At 43.4% G+C, this 23,549-nt stretch overlaps 1 protein-coding gene and 1 long non-coding RNA gene across 2 annotated transcripts; one reads left to right on the top strand and one right to left on the bottom strand.

Moving 5' to 3' along the window:
* Nucleotides 1-2,172: 2,172 nt before the first annotated feature.
* LOC117223704 (uncharacterized) lies at nt 2,173-19,705 on the top strand. The gene is made up of 10 exons (XM_033476130.2): nt 2,173-2,512; nt 11,862-12,167; nt 14,168-14,375; nt 15,232-15,401; nt 16,219-16,414; nt 16,491-16,645; nt 17,349-17,532; nt 17,621-17,946; nt 18,146-18,341; nt 19,028-19,705. The coding sequence occupies exons 2-10, from the start codon at nt 11,925-11,927 to the stop codon at nt 19,108-19,110; spliced, it is 1,761 nt and encodes a 586-aa protein (XP_033332021.2). The 5' UTR covers nt 2,173-2,512; nt 11,862-11,924; the 3' UTR covers nt 19,111-19,705.
* On the bottom strand, nt 3,297-4,168 carry LOC143259390 (uncharacterized). The gene is made up of 2 exons (XR_013033208.1): nt 3,522-4,168; nt 3,297-3,451 (listed from the first exon to the last, which is right to left on the bottom strand). It is a non-coding gene; the product is annotated as an uncharacterized LOC143259390 (long non-coding RNA).
* Nucleotides 19,706-23,549: the final 3,844 nt, after the last annotated feature.

Genomic DNA, 23,549 nt, shown 5'->3' with positions numbered 1-23,549 from the left:
AGCAACCAATCGGATGCAAGGATTGCTGTGATTGGCGCGCTGCTGTCACAGTTTTCGCAGATACGGAGGGTGGTTAGGGGGTTCGCTATCGCTGGGACCACCCTGATTATAGTACGATGCGACGAGTCCCCCCCGCGTGAACGTCCCTTTTTTATGGCGGCAATTAGGATGCGTCGCGCAGTTACAGGGTACTTAAGCAATAAAACTTTCGCCTTTTCACACAATAAAACAATTTCGTTCCTTCGGGCCTTTTACCTGAGTACGGAAGATAGCCGGGACAACTGTCCAGCCTTGTAATGAGACTGAACAAATGCTTTCGAATAAATATTTATTTAAACTAATTATCCTATAGAATTCATTTTAGTTGAACATTTTACGAAATATGAATAACGATTTGTCATTCTACGTTGATAATTGTACTATCTATTCGAATGATTCTACATATATTTGAAGTAATTATTTACACGATTCAGATATAGGTTATTCAAATGTTTGGTAGATTATTCGAACTATTTTTGAGATTATTATGCGAGTAATTATTCGCTGCTTTTGTCTTTACGTTATTTTATGAGCGAAAGTTGCCGATGCAGCATTTGAAAAACGGTAATTGCAAGAATTAACGTGGGGAAAAATTAATCAATGAACACCGTTTCAAGTTCTGTCATTTTTATTCAAAAAGATTCTTTTCCGTATGAATTTCTGTACGAATGAATTTTTAGTCGAATAAAAACCTTTTCGAACGAATTCTTATTCGAATAAAAACCTCTTCGAATGAATTCTTATTCGAATAGAAATCTTTTCGAATGAATTCTTATCCGAATAAAATCACATTCGACTGGATATTTATTCACTAGTGTCGAATCAAATCGTATCCGTCAGTCTTTTCGTCTCATCCATCATCCGAATAAAAATTTGCCCACATCTACCCCCATTAATCATGGAAGTTTTTACCAAACAACAATCACCTGAAATCTTCGCATTCACGGCGACGAGCCACAGTAGGACGAAGAGACGAAGTTGCGTAAAAATCCAAGAACTTTTCATAGAAATGAGATAGAGCGACGATCTTTTTCCGTTAAAGCCGAAATGTTACAGAAAAAAGAAAAAAAAATAGGGAGAATTTCATAAACAAGATATCCAATCGTATTTGCTAAATGACGATCCGAAATACTTCAAGTTTACCGTAAATTTTCAAGGCTAAGAAATGTTCATACCCCTTTCCCTCTACCTTCCCTTATTCTGAAATATTTCAGCTTCAATTAAAAAAAAGAAACAAATCATCGCTTTATCACATTTTTATCAAAAGTTCTTCGATTTTGGCACAACCGCGTCACTCGACCCCAGTGTACGGCCTTGCCAGCGTATCGAGGAATCAACAGGGTGGTGGTATTTTGGTGAAATTTCCATATCGCTCGGGATTGTAAAATTCTTTGTTTGCTAGAGGATTATAAAGTACACGCCTCTTACCCGAGCGACCTGTTCGGTCGGCTCGGCGAATGTTCCAAGGCCAAGAAATATTCATACCCCTTTCCCTCTATTTCCCCTTAATCTAAAATATTTCAGCTTTAATTAAAAAAAAAAAAGAAAAGAAATCATCGCTTTATCACATTTTTATCAAAGGTTCTTCGATTTTGGCACAACCGCGTCACTCGACCCCAGTGTACGGCCTTGCCAGCGTATCGAGGAATCGACAGGGCGGTGGTATTTTGGTGAAATTTCCATATCGCTCGGGATTGTAAAATTCTTCGTTCGCTAGAGGATTATAAAGTACACGCCTCTTACCCGAGCGACCTGTTCGGTCGGCTCGGCGAACGTTCCAAGGCCAAGAAATATTCATATCCCTTTCCCTCTATTTCCCCTTAATCTAAAATATTTCAGCTTTAAATAAAAAAAGAAAGAAAAGAAATCATCGCTTTATCACATTTTTATCAAAGGTTCTTCGATTTTGGCACAACCGCGTCACTCGACCCCAGTGTACGGCCTTGCCAGCGTATCGAGGAATCGACAGGGCGGTGGTATTTTGGTGAAATTTCCATATCTCTCTCACTCGGGATTGTAAAATTCTTCGTTCGCTAGAGGATTATAAAGTACACGCCTCTTACCCGAGCGACTCGTTCGGTCGGCTCGGCGAACGTTGGAAGGGGAATGGCACGGCGTAGTAGAAGTTTGACTGGTTCGCCGGAGTATCCCGTAGTCTGTCACTGAAAACAGCCGTGGTAGTCGCACGCAGTTTCCCATCCACGGTGTTGGCCGGTCTCTCTCTCTCAGTGTTCTCGCAGAGGCTACACCGTGCCGGTCGCACATCGATCTCTCCGAACGACAACAAACGGACGAGTCACGGTGGCCCGGGGTCAACGTCTCCGGTACCAAAGATCTCTGTCTCACTCAGTGCCGTTCTTCGAAACTCGCCGCAGGGCTCTCACGGTCTTCCTCGATTCACGTTGTTCGGGACCAGTGCGAACCGAGGTGGGAACCGATTCCAAGAGGCTGCAGGTTGACAGCCGACACACAGGTAAGCTTTCTCCTCGTTATCCCGGGCATTTTCCTAGCGCGCGGTCCGGTCCCGGCCCGAGTCCCTTCGGGATGCCCGGGTGCAACAGGTTATTCATGAGCGGGGATCGATCGGGAAGAATGAAATCTCGCCGACTTCCACGCCGTCCCTCGCTTCGCATTTAAATGCAAATTGCTGGGAAAAATTTCGGGATAGCCCGGCCCTTTGTTGTGATCCTAGAGATGTTAGAATTAAATCGTGGCGTACGGTCGTTTGTCGCGGTGTCCAATTTCTAAAAATCGGTATGGGAATCGTTCGTGTACGCTTCGATTTACGTGGACAGGTTCTGCATCCGTGGTAGCGGTTGCTTGATTTTGTTTTACTCCGTATGCGAGTTATTAAGCGGTGGAAAGATGTGGCTCCTTTTATTTATAAAAATCGGTATCGAATATAGGCGTTCGTGCTTCGATCGCATCGTGACGCGAACAGGTTCTGTATCCATGATAGTGATTGCTCGAATTCATGCTCGTTCCATATGAGAGTTATTAAAGAATTGGCGGAAAGATGTGGCTCTTCTTAATTAAATATATATATTAAATATATTATATATTATAAATATCATTAATTGAATATAGGCTTTCATTCGTGGTAGTGGTTGCTTGATTGTATGCTCATTCCGTATGCGAGTTATTGAACAATCGGTAGAAAGATGTGGCTCCTTGTAATTATGAAAAATTGGTATTGTATTTACGCGCTCGTAAATTTGTCCGCTTAATTTCATGCTCGTTTCAGATGCTAAAGAACATTTGGTGAAAAAACGTGGTTTTTTATTGTTACAAAAATCGGTATCGATTTAATGCGTTCATTCTCCGATCGCATCGTGACGTGGACAGGTCCTACATTCTCGATTAGTGTTCCGTTATTATCGTCCTCCTTTTTTGTCCGAGTAATGGAACCGAGCTGGAAAATATTAGCTGTGCAGAAATGTGTACTCCGATTCATAACACGTGTTTAGACTTGCATACTGTACATAAAATTTGACTTCGAAATGTTCTTCATCTCCCGAAGATGACGAGCAACAGATGCGAACGACCAGAGAAGAGTCAGCGGATAGATATGTTTGCCTGTCGACGAAATGAGTTTCGAAGATTCGCGTTCACGTTCTGCATGCATCGTGACGCGGACAGTGTGATTGACGACGAAGGTGAGCCGATACGATAATTGTGGAATGCACTCGTGAACGCTGCAAATATTTTATCGCTCTCGATGTTGAAGTTCGTTTCGATTGGTGGAGATGTTGCGTCGGTGACGCTTGTTGCGGAAATTTTCTGCATTGTAAACCGTGAAGTTTGCGATTCCGTTGCCACAACGCTCTTGTCTTGTGTAACTCGTTTAATTGCAACAGTGTTTTCGAGACGGGAATGACATCGTGCTACACCTAGCGCTCACGACGACGGCCGGTTCGTGTGTATTTTTAGCGCAGTCTGGTACAAACCAAGTAATCGTGCTTCTTCGCGGCGAGACTTCAAAACAACGGATGTGTTAATTATTCGGACCGCGTATCGGGTTTGAAAGTCCATTCTGGCATGTTCGTGTGCATCGCGCGACGATGCGCCTCGATTAATATCGAATAAACGGAATCGTTGGAGAAACGTGGACGCTGGCAGCTGGTAAAGGAATCGAATAGATTCCGGTTATCGTGAAGCTGGATGAAAGATCGATCTGTAATGACGCGCGACGACTGCTTCGAGCCTTTCCAATGAAAGGATCCGTAGAAAAACGCGTTTACGGAACTCGTTTACCGATTGCCATTAACATGTCCACCGAACGGAGAGCAACGAGAAGTCCTTTATCGTCTACATTCTTATCTATGCAATTGACTTTGTCAAATCGCCAAGTAATTGTCAACGCGAGACAATCGAGAGCACTTCACGCGGCGAGATTGCGAATCAGTTTCGAGATCCGTGAAAATAATTAGGAGAAGAGTCTGAACTTCCGGCCGATCTAGATTCTGTTCCAAGCAATCGAAAGGCGTAATCTCCTTCATCCTAATATCTACCGATCTCGTCAAATAATTTCGATTGCGGCCCGCAGGAGCGGAGATAAGCCGCGTGAATGGGCCGGTCGTAAATTGTGATCGGTCGAGCTCTGAGCATGCAACGGCGATTCGTTGAGGGACGTCTGACTCTTGTCGGCAGATACTCTTAATCGGTTTTTATCTGGAGCGGCGCGGATGGGTGTCTCCGATTCGTCAGCGAAGGCTCGTCCATTTACGCCGTTCGCTGTATGTTGCACTTGCATGCAGGTTCCACGGCATTTGCCGCCTTTCCTGCATCCGGCTTGTTTTCGATACCGCGATAACGACATCGCGTGCCTCGTTCTCATGTTCGTACTATCATCCGCATTGTCACGCTGTCTCATTCATACCAGGCTCGTCCTATTCTATTGTCCGAGCCGTAGCCTAAAATTTCCACTAGTATTAACCGGAGAAGCAGGAAGAGAGAAAGACTTCGAACTCTCTGAAGTTTCAAGTGCCACGTTCTTCGGTGTCCAGATTAGAGTCGAGCAACTTTTTAAATTCTCCCTAATCGATGCTGAGCTTGTTCTCAAAAGTGGACAATTTGGGAAGAGGAGATAGGATTATTATAATAATGTAGCTCGTTTTTATAGTTGTTGATATTCTGTGACTATAAGAACGAGCTGTAAATTGTCCATTTTTGTTTCCAAGCTGAGCGTCAATTAGGGAGAATTTGCTGCAATAGAATGACGGATAAGAGATCGACTAATCGAATGAAATCCCTCTAGATAACGATTTATCAGAATAACATTTTGTTCGAATGAAAATTCATTCGAATAAAAAGTTATGTGTCATTCTTGGTACTCTTGTTACTCGGTATTATTGCTTATGTATGTATGTTGCTGGCCTTGCGATATTTTTCTTCTTCCTGCACGTACTTCGGTCTTCCTTCTAACTATGTATGAATTTATGATTACGGCTATTAACTTGCGTTGCAATTTTAGCCATTGACGTACGCGTAAGAGTCACGCTGTTTAATTTGTGCTACTTAAGAGTACTGAAAAGTTTCATGTACGATAGTTTATTGTTGTACGATTTGTAATATGGACATAATTTAAGTAGGAGTAATACGATCAGAATGGAATCGATATATTAAATATAATATAAAGTTGAGAAGCTAAGCTTTAGACTGCTTAATTAATTTCAAGATACAAAAGCTGTGTAGACAGTTTCTTTCATCTTTTAATTATTTTATTCAGCTGCAAATAACGCTAATGCATTTTAAAGTTCTTCAGTAATTGCGTAGTTTGCAGTTTGTGTGTAATAGTAATATGCGGATATCTCGACTTTACTTATACTTTTTTCTTTTTAATTATAATTATACTTTTTCATATTTGTCAGCGTTGAAGCAGTTAAGTGACAGACAACTATCGTTTTCCTGATAGTTGGAACAATTCTGCTAATTTGTAGTTATATTGTTAAGTTATACTACTAAGCTTTCGTTATACTGTTTGCAATGACAAGGCTCAGGATACAAATTGAACATAATAACTCTAAGGGTGCTCATGAAATACTAAAGAATGTAAATGCAGTTCAAGTATCTGATACGCCAAAATTTTGTCTCTCTCGCTCTCGCTCTGTCTCTATTTACTCGGGGAATTCCTCGACGCGAAGTCAATCATCGTTATGTTTACATATCCATAAAAGACACGTTCGTAGATTTCACGCTAGGATTAATCATAACACGAGAAACTGAAGATAGCACGGTCGTGCTATCTTTTTTTTCTTGGAGTTTGAACCGGGAGCGTAAATATTGTTGTTTGGCTACCTTAATAATTAACCTTATATAACGCAGCGTATCTTTGAAATTATCGTGTCTTTAAACCTAACTTTATTTTTAGTCACAATGACAAAAGTAATCCGTTCTTTTATTTTTCCAACGTAAAGAACGAATTTACGGTTTCTCAAGAGAATTTCTGCCGTCATCGAATTTATTCCAGGGATCGATATTAGCTGATTCTGTGATTTGCACACACTTTTGTACACCGCATAAAGCACTCCGACCGTAAAAGCTTGATTCACACATTATTGTAAAATCGATACATTTAAAAATTCTGAAGTTGTTGAATTATTTCCAGAGCTCGATATCAGCTGATTTCGATCCGCATTAATTTTTGCCGCATAAAGATTCGGTCTGGTTAATTAATTTAATTTAACCTAATTAAGGTATTCTATACATATTAAAAATAAGATATTCAGAAAACGTATTCGCTGAATAAAATTCCGAATGATTTCAACGTCGGTTACATTTCTATGAAAAATTATAGCCGTTCGAGTGTCAAAAGCACCTTTTCATTTCACTAATTATATAATAGCATTCCAACAGCCCACGATCTTATCTTTCTATCGAATAGCGTGTAATTAAGTGACGCTAGTATATCTAGCTTTTTGCGGTCCTCGTGAAGCCAATCAGTGGCTCGGGTATTCGATACAGCGCCGTCCAAGGAGAACGTGCCGCATGTGCATTGTGCAGCGGTGTGACTTGGACCGTCTGCTAGCTCGCGTCGTGTCAATGACTGCAGGTCAACGTGTAGCGTACGTTCCGTGGAAATGCGTCGATTACTGGCAGCGTTATTTAAGTCTGCGACACGACTACGCGTTCCGTTTGGCCATTGGCGCGAGCACCGGCATGAATTTTCACGATGCGCCGATTATTCGTCCCTCGTTCCACTCCGGCTGGCTGCTGCTCTCGTCGCAGAAAATTGCTGCTTCAATTGATGGCGCCATGATTTCGATCGCATGCCGCTACTATCTTAATAATACTTGGGGCATTCCGATTATCCGACATGCTCGGGACTCAAAAATTCGAGTGCTTCGAAATCGATGGAGGAAGATCTCATTTCGCTCGAGAACCTGTTAGCCGAAACTATATGAACATTTCTTCTGTTATAAAACAGTATTTCTTCTGTTATAAAACATAATTTCTTCTGTTATAAGACATTATTTCTTCTGTTATAAAACACTATTTCTTCTGTTATAAAACATAATTTCTTCTGTTATAAAACATTATTTCTTCTGTTATAAAACACTATTTCTTCTGTTATAAAACATAATTTCTTCTGTTATAAGACATTATTTCTTCTGTTATAAAACACTATTTCTTCTGTTATAAAACATAATTTCTTCTGTTATAAGACATTATTTCTTCTGTTATAAAACACTATTTCTTCTGTTATAAAACATAATTTCTTCTGTCATAAAACATTATTTCTTCTGTTCTGCGATAAAACTGTCGACGCTTATGCATTTTCGCGTCGCGCGAAATGCGGTAACTGTGCGAGTAAACACGTTTCAAAGTACGGAATTCGCGTAAAAATTACAATACGTCAAGCACAATCGCGAGAATTTTAAGTCATCGGAAGGGCAGATCGATCTTTTTCCAAAACCCGTGTCCCACATAGCGATTGCGCAACGCTCGAGAGAACTGGAATTTGTAGATCCGCCTTTCTCTTTTCGATGGGAATACACATTACGGTGTATCGTTTTGATTCCGATTAATCTTCTCCGGAAAGAGAAAAGTCTCTAACGAATAACTTTCTCCAAATGTTTTCGTCGACGTCGACGTTGAATGACTGTTATCTGGGATTGCAAATAGAAGCAGTTATCAGTTCCTGTCGTCACCTAAGTTAAACCGTCGATTGCACCGTCGCCGTCCTCGTTAATGCATCGATGTACCGTTTGTACTCGCATTATTTATTAGTTATTTTTCGATGACACGACACAGTTTCTGTGTAAAATCGCCGGTCGACGATATCTTAATTAAGGTCGTTTTGGCAGTGTGTACATTTTTAAAACTGGGACAAATGACTCGAATTTGTTTGCTATGATGATAGACCGACTAGTATACTAGACAGTGATTAAAATACCTTCTTTAAAATTTTGATATTGGAATGACAACAACACACAAAATGAAAGCAGTCATGTTTTCGAACTTTTTATCTGAGCCTATGACAAAAGTTTAAAAAAAGCGTTTCATAGATCTCGATGACCTGTACGTGTTCTGACAATTCTATCAATTGCAATAAGTAATAATAATAATAATAATAATAATAATAATAATAATATTTATTACTAATTATACTGTCATGTAAATGTAATAACAATAAATACAGTTCGATACGTTCTTGGGTTGTAAATTAGTCCGATTCAATTAATCAATTTCACGTGCGTAAGTCATTTTCATAACTAATTATTTAAAATTGCTTATAAAATTATTTTACATAAAAATATTGGAATAATTATAATTAATTAATACTGGAATAATATTGGAATAATTAACAATATATAATAATATATTAATATTGGAATCTCAACGAAATTTAAAGGTCGTTTGGACCAATCCTGAAGAAGTTATTTCGTTTAATAAGTGTACGCTGACATTTTCTACTAAACGAGTGCACGTCTGTCCTTTCTTTTCACTGCAGTTATGCTCTATCCAGGTCTACCGAGATGACGCCTCGTTGAAGGTAGTCTAGCGGGAAAAGAGTTGAGCCGGGTCGTATAAATTTAACGTAACGGATTTCGCGTGAATTTAATCGTACGGATTTCGAGTAAATTTAACCGTGCACCGCTGTGTTACAGAAACGCGTACCCCGTGTCGTGTAACTTGTCAGGCACTCGGGAGACACTTACACGGCAGATGATAAGCCATGGAAGAGATTGCGTTTACGTTGAACGTGAGATAGGAGAGTCTGGGTGGGTCAGAGCTGATAACAATCCGGCGATTGTACTTTGTACCCATTCTACGTGCCAGTCGGCCCGCTTGTCATCGATTAGGCATCGAAATTCGGCGCTCCGATTTCTTACGTTTCTCCCGCGGAATTCCTCCTGTTTCGATCCGATAGAGCTTGTTACGTTCTCTGATCGGTTTCTGACGCGGAACCGTCGCCCTTGGCATCGTTGCTCGCTCTGTAATCGGATCCAAATCGACTTGCCTCGCGAGCACGTTGCCTTCTCCATTTAACACTACCGGGCGCATGCTAGTTTTCCCGCTGATGCTCGCTATTCTGTTTCTTTTATTTTTCTTTAACGGCACTTGTTCTCAGCTCCTCTTGCACCGGCGACATTTCGGGCGGATCGCGCGACGGACATAGTACTGCATAGAAAATTCTGCCTAATTTTTCTTCAGCTTGCAAACAAAAATGGACAATTTGGGAAGAGGAGATTATTCGAGCCACGCGAGTTGTTTTAATAGTTGAACGAAGGTGCAAGGCTCGAATAATCGTATCTCTTCTTTGCAAATTGTCTATCTTTGTTTACAAGTTGAAGGAAAATTAGGGAAAATTTACTGTATACAGCCAATATTTCTGCTTAATTTTCTTCTCCTCTGGAGGCAGGCCGATTTAGATCATCCGAGAATGATCTAAAATAATGTTTAAGGTGTTTCTTTCTCAATCGTCGTGGATCATGCTGTTCAAGCGCGGATATTTATGCGTAATCAGGATGAGAAACAGATTCAATTCACCAACTAGAAAATTCGCTGTTTTACGAATGAGATCGATCCGTCGTTAATAGTTTGTTCGTATGCACGTTTTCTCGTGACTTGGAAATGTGAAAGTGCCATCGATGCATGAAAATCAACGGTCTAATTATGGTCAGTGACCCCATTTGCATCGTTACGGTATATCGATGCTTAATCTTTCTGAATCGCAACAACTTCGGAAAAGTTCAAAAGCGTCGATTCGTTTGTCCATCGAAAAGAAAAGAAGGGAAACTTCGTCAACGCGACGAATGCAAAGTCGAATAATGCCGTGTCAAGCAATCGATTATTAGATCATCGTGTTCATTATTTCTTTGGGCACGGACGGGTTACCGTACACAGCGCAATCATCGGGCAACTAGTTTCAGCATGACTTTTTATGAAGACTGTTAGTTCTATTCTAACGGCACGGGGTAGCTTTTAATTTCGTAACGAGCTGCAAGATTAGGCACGTAATCTAGTAAAAATATGCGATAAACCGCGTGGATCCGGTGAGTCTTAATTCCGTTAATGTTATCAGTTAGTGACGCGGTAAATACGTGCGATGATTTTGCTAATTGTTTGCGACCGAAGTCCGTCAACGAAGTTCAGTCGGCGGGGCAGGGACGAGGAGAGAGGGAGCAAAGTCGACGCGAGGCCATACAATCATTCAAGGTCAATACCCTGTTCACGATTCGCGTGGCACACTACGTTGTCCCCTGACCTAATCCACGCAACTTCGCGCAGGAATAGTTCGGTCCTTGAAGCGGTCCCAAGGAATAAGAGATTTCATCTGCGTAGCGAAGCCTCTTTATTCACCGCCAGCCAAGAACAGTAAAAAACTGCGAACGTATCGGTAACAATTATGAATAATTCCTGAAGAAAATCGGAGAGCTGCATTAATCCTGTATTAAGGGGGGGAGGGGTATTCTAGTGTAAATTGCCATTTTGTTTCACTTTCTTTGGGATTTCTTTGCAAAGAAACTATAACACCTTTTGCAGTCACGAGGTCCGTTTATGCATGTTTCATGATAACATTTAAAAGTTCTTTGGGTTAAAAAACATTGAAATTGGTGGCACTGGCTACTTCGAAACATGATCGTATTTCGAAAGTATGCCAAAGATGCCGAAGAGGTTCTCAACGAGAGGAAAAGTTCCTCGAACAAATATTTCGTCGTTTTAATAATATCTCTTTAAAAAGCGTGTTCAATTATTGCGACCATTTGTTACACCTATTGCAGTTTCAAAGATAGGTAAACAGGAGTGTTATCGCCTTGAAGAAACTCGCTCGAAGCCTGTCGCAAATCGAAAATACCGTCGTCGAATAACGACGAATAGCTAGGAAATGTTTTCGCATCAAACGTTTTGTCGTGAACGAAATATCTTGCACGTAATCGTGGTCCAAAGTTAAATCGTTGCTTCCCACACCGGTCTCCATTGTTTGTTAATAACGTAACCTGTCGCATATCGAATACACCGTTGAATCACGTTCGATAACTAGACACGTTATCGCATAAAATTTTGCATCGTGAATCTAATAACATTCGCGCAATCGCAATCCAAACTCGACTCCTCTAAAAAAATGGGAGAACTTTGATTCGCGGAGCTCGCGAGTCGGACCGACCGCTCTCGCAAATTGAACGAGCATCTTGCGCGCTATCGGTTGCATCGAAACGCATCGTGTGCACCGTGACGCGTGCGTTCTTTCCGGTCCGTGCCGTCGCCGGCCTGGCTGGCCTACATTTCGCGCGGCCCACGCGCGCGTTATGCACCGGCTAGAAAGCAGCTTTCGCGCATACTAATTCCGTGCTCGTTCTCTGTCTTCTTTTTTCCAGAAAAGCCTATCGGCTGGATCAACTGCTGAAGAGGACTCGCCAGAAACGAAGCCCACGATCACGATGACCAGCGTCCGTCAGTTTTCGCGGTACGCGAGGAGGATCGGCCAGCTCGCCGACAACGCTCCGAAGACGTTGCACCGGTCGGCGAGGTGCTCGTCGACGCAGGCCCAGCGACAGATCGTCGAGAACGAGAATGGGAAACGGATTTTCTCGTCGCCGTACGGCGAGTACACTTTCATTGAGATGTTTACGCACGATTACGTCTGGAGGAACCTCCAGGATTTCGCCGACAGAATCGCCTTGGTGCGTTTCCGACCCGCTTTCTCTCCCGAAGCGCCCGAAGCGTGAAAATCGTCTCGCGCGGACTTTGATCCGTGCTGGCAGCGGACTCAGACTAGCAGAGAAACCATTGGCGTCTGGTCAGCGTTGTCTGATTCTACTGCGAGCATGTTCCGGCATCGCATTCCGCACGTAGCCAGCTATTTTCTCACGCTTCGGCTATCGAATGGCTTTTACGATGAACGCGATTCTTTTACTTTCGACGAAATCTTTCCGCCTTTTGCATCTTTCTTTTTTTTAAATACATTCAGCTAATGCGGAGCTTTGCGTCGATTTTTATTACACTTTTGTTCGGCTGTACGGACGTTTCTTTTACAGTTTCGGTTTACTCGCGAATAGATCGCGGATTTTATGACAAATCTGAACAGTTTTTTCGCATGCCATTCTTACCAATTAATTGCAACAAGTTGAAGATCTTTGACAAAATTGATAAAGTGTACGCCGAATATGGTATTGGTAACAGATCAACGTCATTTGAAAAAGAAAACGTGCGAAAAAATTGTTTTATTTTATATTCATTATATCCGTTTGATTGCGATCTCACATTTGATACGCGATTAAATGAACATGCAAGTAAAGTTTTTAATTAAATTTTTCGATTTTGACCCAGTCAGAATAATTAAAGAAAGAATGTATTGTCCGCGTAGCTTCTGCATATTGCAGTGAACGCGAACAATGCTGATTTTGCATAAACATCCGCGATCTACTCGCGAAGACCAATTTTCTTCCAAGTCCAATTTTCTTGGCCAGCCCGTAGCTTCGATTGTTGGCGGCACGACAATAAATATTAATAGAGTCATATATCTCGCTATCATGCTAAAGTATCGCATTCTTCTAGGTCGATGCATGCGAAACGTACCTCTTTCATTGTATCAACTAATTCCAAAGGTGTCCATGAATTATTTATCCCGTGACTGTGTTAACTCAATGCTTGACATTGTCTGCTGCGAACGCGATGCACAGCGTTATGCAATTCAGCAAGTTGCCCACACCTCTCTATGAAATTAATTCAGTTCGATTGCTGTACGACTCGGACAGTTTCGACAGTTAATTTCGTCTCTTTCGCTTCTACGAGCTATAAGATAATAGCCTTACCTAGTCGAACTTTTAAACGATCCACGTTAGATTCGAAATTCCGCGTGAATTTATTATTGCCATTCTACACGCCATTCTTTGTCAAATTAATTCAGCAAATTGTTAGGTGCTCTGTGACTCGAATAGTTTCACAACTTAATCTTGTTTCTTGTACTTTAACGATCCATAAGATAATAGTATTACGTGCTTGAACGTTTAAATGATCCGCATTAGAATGTTGACTTTCTGCCGAAAATCTATTTTTCCTTCTCTATCAAATTAGCTTATTAGTCAACAGTTAATTGCTCTACGACCGCATAAATTCGATACTTGACATTGCTTCTTTTACTTTAACAGCCTATTACATAACGATTTACGCATAGTTCGACGATTTGAATAATGCGCGCTATAATGTTGACACACCGCATGGATCTCCAGCAAAGAATGATTCATTTAACTTGAAGTATGCCGATGCGATTCGTCGATAAGATATTGACACAAGTGCCGCGATGACCAACAACAGACCTTTGAACTCCGCGGAATTACCATTCTTATGCCCGGCACGCTCCACGCGATAAATAATTTGTATGGATCTAGCGAACAATTTCAATCCACGCGAAGCAGAGTTTCTCGCGACGCGCGAACGATTCTGCTGCGCGGAAATGAATGCAATTTTCTGTGCAACGGCCGCGGCCGCGTTGATGCAAAAGGGTAACAGCGTTTCAATCTGCGTCGACCTGACGAATCTCCGAGCACTGTCGTTTTTCCGGGTAACGCCGAGCCGGCCAAATCGACGCCGTGTAATCCACGCGAGCAAGACGTGTAATTCGTCGCGAACCGAGAAGTCCGCGTGTCATTCCTGTAATGCAATGAACGATGCCCGGTTGTAGGAGTGCGCGGCCACCGGACGGAAGTACACGTACAGCCAGGCGAGGGACGCCTCTAATTACATCGCCAGAAGTATACTGAACATGGGCCTGAGAAAGGGGGATGTGGTCGCCTTGATATCGCCCAATTATCCGGAGACGGTTCTCGCGTTGCTGGGCATCCTTGAGGCCGATTTGACAGTGACCACTGTTAATCCGTTCTACACACCTGGTGAGTCTCGTTCGTTAACCCTGCTTACATGGCGTCGTGTAAGAATATCCAGCTGTGTACGAGATGATTTATTGCAGTTGTATCATGTAATAACAAGTGCGGTGGAGAAAGAGGAACACCGTGTTCTTAGACAGCTGATCAAAGAATAACTAATTAACTAACCAACTAGCTATAATAATAAATTTATTACCATGGCATTAATTTTATAAAAACAATATACCCTTATCATCATATAAATACATTAATAAAAAATTATAGCTGTAATAATAAATAATACCGTATAATTTTTGATTAATGTATTTATATGATGATAAGGGTATATTGTTTTTATAAAATTAGTGCCATGATAATAAATTTATTATTATAGCTAGTTGGTTAGTTAATTAGATATTCTTTGATTAGCTTTGATTAGCATCATATAAATACATTAATACAAAATTATATCTATAATAATAAATAATACCGTACAATTTTTGATTAATCTATTTATATGATAATAAGGGTACGTTATTTTTAGAAAATTAATGTCATAATGTTAGCAATGTTCCAGTATAAATCGCGTTTCTTAATTATGTTTCTTAATTTCAAGAATTCAGATGATGATGTTCTGTCGACATATTTTTCTCGTAGAAAATGTAATTAAAAAGAAATCAATTTTTTCAAAGATTCACATTAGAATGCCATCTGAAGTCCCGTAATCTTATCTGTTACTGCAACGATCGCCGCGGGGGCTCGTTGACGAAAACGCCTCGTCTCTGGGACAGCGCGCCGCGGCGGCGGTCAATCGAGAGCCTCCTTGTAGGAGGCCGCCAATTGTTTCAATTGTTCGCTGATGGCGATCATTCCGTTTTCGCAGAGGAGATCGCCAGGCAATTGAAGAGTTCCGGGGCGAAGGCGATCATCACGGTGACAGAGATCGCGAAGAATGTTGCTGCAGCAGCGAAGACAACCATGGCACCGAATGCGCCTTTCATGGTCATCGACGACGGCACCGGACCGATACCCGAGGGCACTATACCGTTCTTGGTGAGCATGACAACGAATAATAGTCGCAGAACTTGCTTAGACCAGGGGTGTCAAACTCAAAAGCTAATAAACAATGCTTAACTTTAGGTGGGCCGCCAAAAAGAAATCAATGTTCATAGAAACAAATATTTTTATTTTGACTAGTACATTGTAATAAACATATATAAAGTTAAATTGTTGTTTACGTCCTGATACTTGGCATCAAAAATGTTCATCATCGCGAGTTTGACACCCCTGGCTTAGACTGTAGGACGGAAAAATAAGAAAGGTCGAAAGTAGCGCGGTAAATAATTTGAAAACTGACACAGCTGTCGCTGCAAATTTTGGATACGTAATGCAGAACTATTGTTCCGTCATATACAGGGTGAGTCGCGTAAAGATTGCACCCCAAACATCGTTGTTGTTTGTAAAGATACGTCAAGTGTTTTGTGTACAAAGTTCAATGGTTCGAGTAGGCCCATACGGTGCCACATAAATATCTGTTTCTATGTCATTTAAAAAAAATGAAGAATCGCATAGAACGGTAGCCCTTTCTTCATCAGGAATTCCGTGGCAATAATCATTTAGGGCGATTCAAGGTCAGGGACAGCGAAAACAAGAATTAAAAATGAGATCTAAAATAGGAGAGAAGAACACGTCTATCACGAGTCAGATTTATAGCAATCATATTTAGGTTCTTCAGTGTTATTGCATGATCGATCTTATAATTTATCGAGTGAAATAATGCGAGATGACTAGGCAACATTTTAGTATAAAACATTTTGTATGCAAGGCCACCGTCATCCTATAAACGTTCTTCAATCCACAATTCTTTCAGGACCTAATCACACGCGGCAAAACGTTGCCACCCATAAAGCACAGCCATGATAACATCAACGACGTTGCGATCTTGCCCTATTCAAGCGGAACGACGGGTTTGCCGAAGGGTGTCATGCTGACTCACAAAAACCTGGTCGCAAATATGGACATGACCGAGCAAACTGTCAGCGGGAAGATGTGGGAGTTCACATCCCGTGAGTGGACATTGTTCTTCTCAGCGATGTCGGTATCGAGATTATGCGAACTTACGTCGATACTCTGTTTTTTCAGCTGACTTCCAGGAGGTGATACCAGTCATCCTGCCTTTCTTCCACATCTTCGGGCTGAACTCGTTGACGTTGCCGCGACTCTCCACCGGAACGAAGCTCATCACAGTCCCGAAATTCGTGCCGGCGCAGATCTTGCAACTCATGGCGACGCAAAAGGTACAGTGTACACTTGGTAACTGTAAAAATGATCCATACGATAATTGTCAAAAAAATCTTTACGATATTTGTCGAAATTCATTTGACGTCACACTTTGACAATCTATTGTATCGTCCCAATTTTATCACGATCCATAAAACATAAGAATGATGAAAAAGTATCATACAATCCAACTTCTTCATTTTCATTTGATTAAATAAGATACATCAATTATTTGACTAAATGAAATAGTCGAAGCGTTAAGCATATTCGATGACCGATCCAGGGAAATGTCCAAACATCGCAGCTCTTCTCATTCCCGATTCTTTTACATGAAACCTTCACCATCGCATTCGCCTTGTTTTTCTGACTAAGCTGACACTTTTATGATTATGATCATAATAGCTTGTGTAATAAGCGATTAAAATTGATTAACTCCAACTGATTAACTTGACTTCAAGATTCGACTTCAACAAGTAATTACAATCGTGATTATATCTGGTGCTATTTTTTAATCAACGAAACGAGACGAATACGATGGCGAATGTTTCGCCGACGAAGCCCCAAAAATAAGGAATACTGATTTTTTCATTTAAAAAGAACCTGACACCGGATCACCACAAAAATGATGTAGTATCTCTACGACAACTGTCACTCGGCGGACCAGAAAAGCTGCTCTCCAGTGCTCGTGCTTCGGTTTTCTAAAGCTACGCTCTTTTCCAGATGACCGGTTTGTACATAGTCCCGCCGATACTGCTCTTCCTGAACGCTGCTCCGCAAGTGAAGAAAGAGATGCTAGAGAACGTTCATCACGCCATCATCGGGGCAGCGCCACTGTCGGAAACGGACGTCCAGAGGTTCTACGACAAGTTCGGGCTGGACAACGAAAAGATGAAGTTCTGCCAAGGTGAGTTCCTCAAGGATCTTCCTGTCGCGAGTTCTTCTATCGTCTCGAAGATCAAGTTGCGACGGTTCAATGCGGCTTTGTTGACCAGGGTACGGGATGACCGAGACCTCGCCGGTCGTTTCCTTCGAGGTGACGGGGACGAAGCCGGGAAGCATCGGCAAAACCATAGCCGGATGCGAAATGAGATTGGTGGATCCTCTCACCAACAAAGATGTCAGCGGTCCGGGCGAGAACGGCGAGATCTGGGTGAGAGGGCCCCATGTCATGAAGGGCTACCTGAACAACGAGGCCGCGACCAGAGAGATGATGCACGAAGACTGGCTGAAGACCGGCGACATTGCTTATCACGACGAGGAAAACTTTTTCTACGTGACAGACAGACTGAAGGAGCTAATCAAGGTCAAGGGATTCCAGGTGAGACCCCAAACTCCTTTCTGAAAGTTCCAAGGAGCTTATCTGTAGTTTAAACCTGTAGTTTATCTTGATTTTGCGCGACCTCGACGGGTCAAAGACCTCTGGAACATAGCCGAAGAGTGCGCAAACAATTTCCAAAAAGTATCGAGGCTCGATTAAGGAGGCCACAACGTTCGTGAGTGACGTAAATCTCTTGCAGGTCGCGCCTGCGGAGCTCGAGGCCTTGCTGAGAACTCATCCAGACGTTGAAGAGGCGGCTGTGATCGGTGTGCCGGACGCCAGACACGGCGAGGTGCCGAAAGCCTTCGTCCTGACGAAGAAGGGCGCGGCGCCGAAACCTGAACAGCTGCAGGACTTCATAAAGGGGAAGGTGGCGAGCTACAAGGAGCTGCTAGGTAAGGCGAATTAACTCAGTAAGACTGAGTTAAGGCGGATGTTCATCTGAGAGTAAAACTCTCGACAGTTGCTCTATGGTTTCGTATACGTGGGACCTGCCAGGCCCCTTACCCTTTTCCGCGTCTTGTCTAGCTGTGTTTGGAGCCTCGAGGCTCGAGTCATACTAGGACCACTGTTAGATAACTACTCTCTCGAAACGAATTGGTTTCGTACTGTGAGATACACTAAACTATACAGGGCGTCTCAAAATTATTGTATAAGCGGGAAATGAGGGTTCCTGCGGGGTTCCTGAGGTCATTTGAAGTAACTTTTTCCTTAGCGAAAATGCAATCCGCGGTTCCGTTTACGAGTTATCAACGAAAAACGGTGACCAATGAGAGGCGAGATCAGCTGGCGCGAGGCGGCCGTGCGAACGAGTGGTCGACGCCCAGTTCCGCTCATTGGCTCGGCCGCCCCGCGTCAGTCGAGCTCGCCTGTCATTGGTCACTGTTTTTCATCGATAACTCGTGAACGAGGCCTCGGATTGCATTTTCGCTAAGGAAAAAGTTACTTCAAATGACCTGAGGAACCCCTCATTCCCCTCAATATAATAATTCTGGGACACCCTGAAGAGCAACTCTCGATATGGACACCCGCTTTTAGACAGCTCATTGAGACGGTCGATGAGCATACGGTTCGTTTGCAGGCGGAGTGACGTTCGTGGATAACATCCCGAAAAACAGCAGCGGGAAAATCCTGCGGATACAACTGAGGAATATGTCGAAATAGCGAACGTCCCTCGGACGTTCCTGACATAAGGAATATTCTGTGATGCTTCGATCAACAGTCCGCGGCGTGACGTGATCGGCTGCCATTCTGCTGACAGGGTAATAATGACGGGAAAAAGGACGAAAATAATCGGCCGTGATGGGGATCACGTGATTGTTACATCGAGGCTGTGGGAGCGTGCTGTTATCCGTTGACTTGTTAAACGGCTGATGTACGCCGGGTTCATGGATCTCGTTGGGAGATGCGGCATTTCGACGACCATAAGTCTCCTGATCGAGAGGAGGGAGAGGAACGCGGCGGAACGTAATGTGTCGTATACTTCTAACTATAGTACCTAATTACCTTAACGGAGGACATGGTTGCGGGATGGCGCATTTGCGGCCGGCACGCCTATATTTTTGATGTTGATCGATATTTTATCGTTATATCGTTTTTCTTTTTTTTTATGTTAACTGGTGCTATCTCTGACAATGCAGTTAGTTTGTAAGGATCAGCTCGTACCGTTCATCGGACGATCTTAAACGACGTGTAATTTTTATAGACCATTTGTACCACGAAGTACCAGGTGTTTAAAAAATAAAAGCTTTTACACTTATTTCGTGTACGGATGTGGATGTGTACACTTCGCCCCTTTTCGCGTAAAAGCAATCGGATCTATGCGGCAGCTTGACGTAGTTTCGGACCGCTTATTAATTAAGAAGGTGACGCAGTGTATCGGATTTGCATTTTTATTCGAACTTCTACGTCGCCGGATGTAATTTCCCGGAATCTGCATAACCGCATAATGATCCGCCGCCTGGGTAATAACGATTAGACCGCGGAAGTTTTATTTATAACGTCTTCATCCTCGGCCCGGCGGAATTACGATCTTAATAAAGTTTAGCACCGTGTTACGGGATGTAGCACGCCGCGCTGTTCCGTCGCAGAGCCGATAAAATCCTCGCCAGAGAATAATAACCCGCTCCCGATTTTCCTCTGTTACAAATTACTAACGAACCGTCCGCGAACCCGGACAAACATCGCGAATGGGAAACGAAACGACAACGAAACCACCTGTAAACTCGAGCGGAGCCGCGGGGTTCGCCGTGGTAAAATTTCATTCGCCCGGGTCCGTTTCGACGGGAGAAACTGCGAAGAGTGTTTAAAAAGCGTCGATGCCTGCGGGCGAAAACAGAGAGCGCCGGACAGTCGCAGGATTTCCCGGAAGAAGCGAATTTCGTCTCGATGTTCGGCTCTCTTCCTCGTCGCAGCGCGAACAAGGGGTCCACTCCGCGCAAAATCACGATGGACACTTACGCGGCCGTCGGCGTAAAGAAACCCATCGAGAGACGTCGTACAAGCGTTCAACGGCTCGCTAGGAGACCCTCGGCCCTGCCGTATCTCTTATCAGCGTTTCGCCGTCCACGTTCCGCCGGGTCCGCGTTCCACCGCAGTTCTTTCTTCTCTCTCGAAGCGGCGGGGCGTCGTCGGTATCGTAAAGCAGAAATTATACTCGGCGTTTCCCGGCCCAGCTCGGACGCTTATTGGACGCCACGTGTTTGCCCGAACGAGACCGTTGCTATTTCTCTTTTCACCCCGCTTTCATTGCTCCTCGGACCCGCGGCCCGCGCCCGACCCTCCGTTGAATACCGGCCGGAGAACAATGAACCGGCGAACGTTACGACTTTATACGAGACGCAAATGAACCGACTGCGAAAGGGCTGCTGCAGGGCCGATGCGTTCGCAAAGCCCGGGCATTCCTCTGTTTCACCCGCCGTTTCCGTGTTTCCTGTTGGCTTTGCACTCCGCGCTTTGCACTCCGCGCTTTGCACTCCGCGCTTTGCGCTTTGCCTGTCTGGAAGCGACGATTCTAAGGAAGGAGGGAGTCTAGAGAAGGGAAGATTCTAGAGATAGAGTCTGAAACTGGAGTTCCGAAAGGGTGGATCTGGAGAGAAGGGTGGGAAGTAGGAGAGGAAATAGACGAAGAGGAGAAGCTGAAGAAGGAGAGGATACAGGTGAGGAGGAGGATCTAGGAAAGTGGAAGACGTAGGATATGAGAGGATTTGCATGAAGAGAAGGCTCTAGGAGAAGCGAGGATCTTTATATTTTATGTAAGATTTTGATGTAATGTAGATTTTATGTAAAATTGGGATTATATGGACCGAAGGATTTAAATAAAAGAGGACGTCTAAATGAGCGGAAGGATTTCAAGCAGAATAGGACTTAGATGAACAGAAGGATTTCAAGCAAAAGAGGATCTAGATGAACAGAAGGATTTCAAGCAAAATAGGACTTAGATGAACAAAAGGATTTTAAACAAAAGAGGACCTAGATGAACAGAAGGATTTGAAGGAAAATAGAACCTCTAGATGAACAGAAATATTAGAAGCAAAATAGGACTTAAATGAACAGAAGGATTTAAAGCAAAAGAGGACCTAGATGAACAGAAGGATTTTATATAAAAGAGGACCTATATGGACCGAAGGATTTAAACAAAAGGGACATCTAAATGAAAAGAAGGATTTGAAGCAAAATAGGACTTAGATGAACATAAAGGTTTAAAGCAAAAGAAGACCTAGATGAACAGAAGGATTTTAAGCAAAAGAGAACCTTTAGATGATCAGAAGGATTTGAAGCAAAAGAGGACTTAAATGAACAGAAGGATCTAAAGCAAAAGAGGACCCAGATGAACAGAAGGATTTAAAGCAAAATTTAACCTAGATGAACAGAAGGATTTGAAGCAAAATAGGACCTAGAAGAACAGAAGGATTTGAAGCAAAATAGGACCACTAAATGAACAACAGGATTTGAAGCAAAATAGGACCTCTAAATGAACAAAAGGATTTGAAACAAAACGGTGACTGAATGAACAGTAGAATTTGAAGAAGGAAAGATTCTAGACAAGTAAAGGATGTATGAAACTGAAGGATTTAGGGAGAGAATAGGATTAAGGAACAGCCCAGTGCAGGTAGAAAGAAGAGGAGTGTTAGAAGGGAGGGGAAAAAGCACGAAGTTCAAAGTTCAGCAGAGTCTTTGAGAGACCCTCAGAGCCCAGCAGGAACTCAGAGGTCTTCAAATTACTGGCTCAGCTTCACGCCGTGTTTGAATACAATTCTTTCTTCCTTATAATACTGTAATCTTAACGTCGCATCGACAAAACTTCTCAACGAAACCAGAACTCCCTAAACCCTTTCGAACTTGCTGAAACATTTTCCGTTCCCTCGATTCTGTTTCAAACCACCCAACGCGATCAGCGTTTCAGCACCGCGCGTGCACCCGAAAAGGAAGATCGTGGTCGCGCGCGAGGGGGTAGCTCCCGGTTTTAATTGTCTGGTTCCCGGCGGTGTCCGACAATCTAATCGGGGTCGAATGGAGCACGAACGGGAGACTTTTGCGATCTCGATCTTTCCCCGCCCCGATCCCCTATTCTATCGTAATCACGGCCACACGGATATCTTGGCTGGTGCCGAAAACTCGGTTCGAATCGAGTTTCCCTGCGATCCCATTCGCCGTCTAATCACCGGCACCACGGTGTACGTCGGCTTGCGACAGTCTAGGTGTATTACATCGTGGCATTCAAGCTCCCGGGGTAAGCTGCACCGGCTGGGAAATGGGAAAGCCTGGCAAAGGGGAGAGCAAACGTTCAGACAAACGAGCTTTTCACCATGACGCGGCTGTTCGAGCGAGCGCCGTAGTTGGCTGCGGGGAGGGGCGAACCACGAGAGCGTATTTAGCCGTGTTTTAGGCTTATTAATGCACCGAGGAGGGTGAAGAATTGAAGGGGGACCATGGAGAGGGCTTGTTCATTGCCCAGAAAATCGAGGAAGGGCTTTCGAAACGCGACTCCACCGGCTGAAACGAAGTGAAGTGAATTAGACGTTTGCACAGTGGCGCGATACCGCGCCGCTTTCACGGTAATCCATAGTTTTCGGAGGACGTTTAGCGAGCAGTTACCGTGCTGGCGTCACGAGATCCAATTAATGCCCTGATAATAAAGATTTCATAGCTTGCTGATACGGAATCGCACGTTCTGAACGGTGGCGGCATCGAACGGCGTCGTCGTGAACACTCGCCGGCGGGTCTTCGTCCATAAAACCCGGGACATCATCGATCTCTCGGCGAATCTAGTTTCTAAAATATCGGACCCCATAAAATCAGACAGAAAAGCGTGAAACCCGTTGGCCGGGGTTTCCGTTCGATCGCGTCGGAATATAAAATCGCGCTCGCCCCTCGCGCCTCGCGCCGCCAAAAATTTTGTTCGACGCCAACCGGCGGCGCTGTTAATTAAACTTCACGTGCTTTCCCGTGGAACCGTTTTTTCCCCACCCCCCAAACGCTCCATCATTTTTTTCCATCAATGCCCCGATGAATTAATTAGCCGGCCCGGCAAATTGGAATGACGCGGGAATTTGGAATTTACGGCGAGCGGATTGAAAAAAACAATCCTCGGTGCATCGATC

The sequence above is a fragment of the Megalopta genalis genome, chromosome 4 (genome assembly GCF_051020955.1).
Source record: "Megalopta genalis isolate 19385.01 chromosome 4, iyMegGena1_principal, whole genome shotgun sequence".
In the NCBI taxonomy this organism is placed as follows: Eukaryota; Metazoa; Arthropoda; class Insecta; order Hymenoptera; family Halictidae; genus Megalopta; species Megalopta genalis.
Note: the sequence above shows the minus strand (reverse complement) of the source record. Positions and strands in the feature narration are given on the sequence as shown.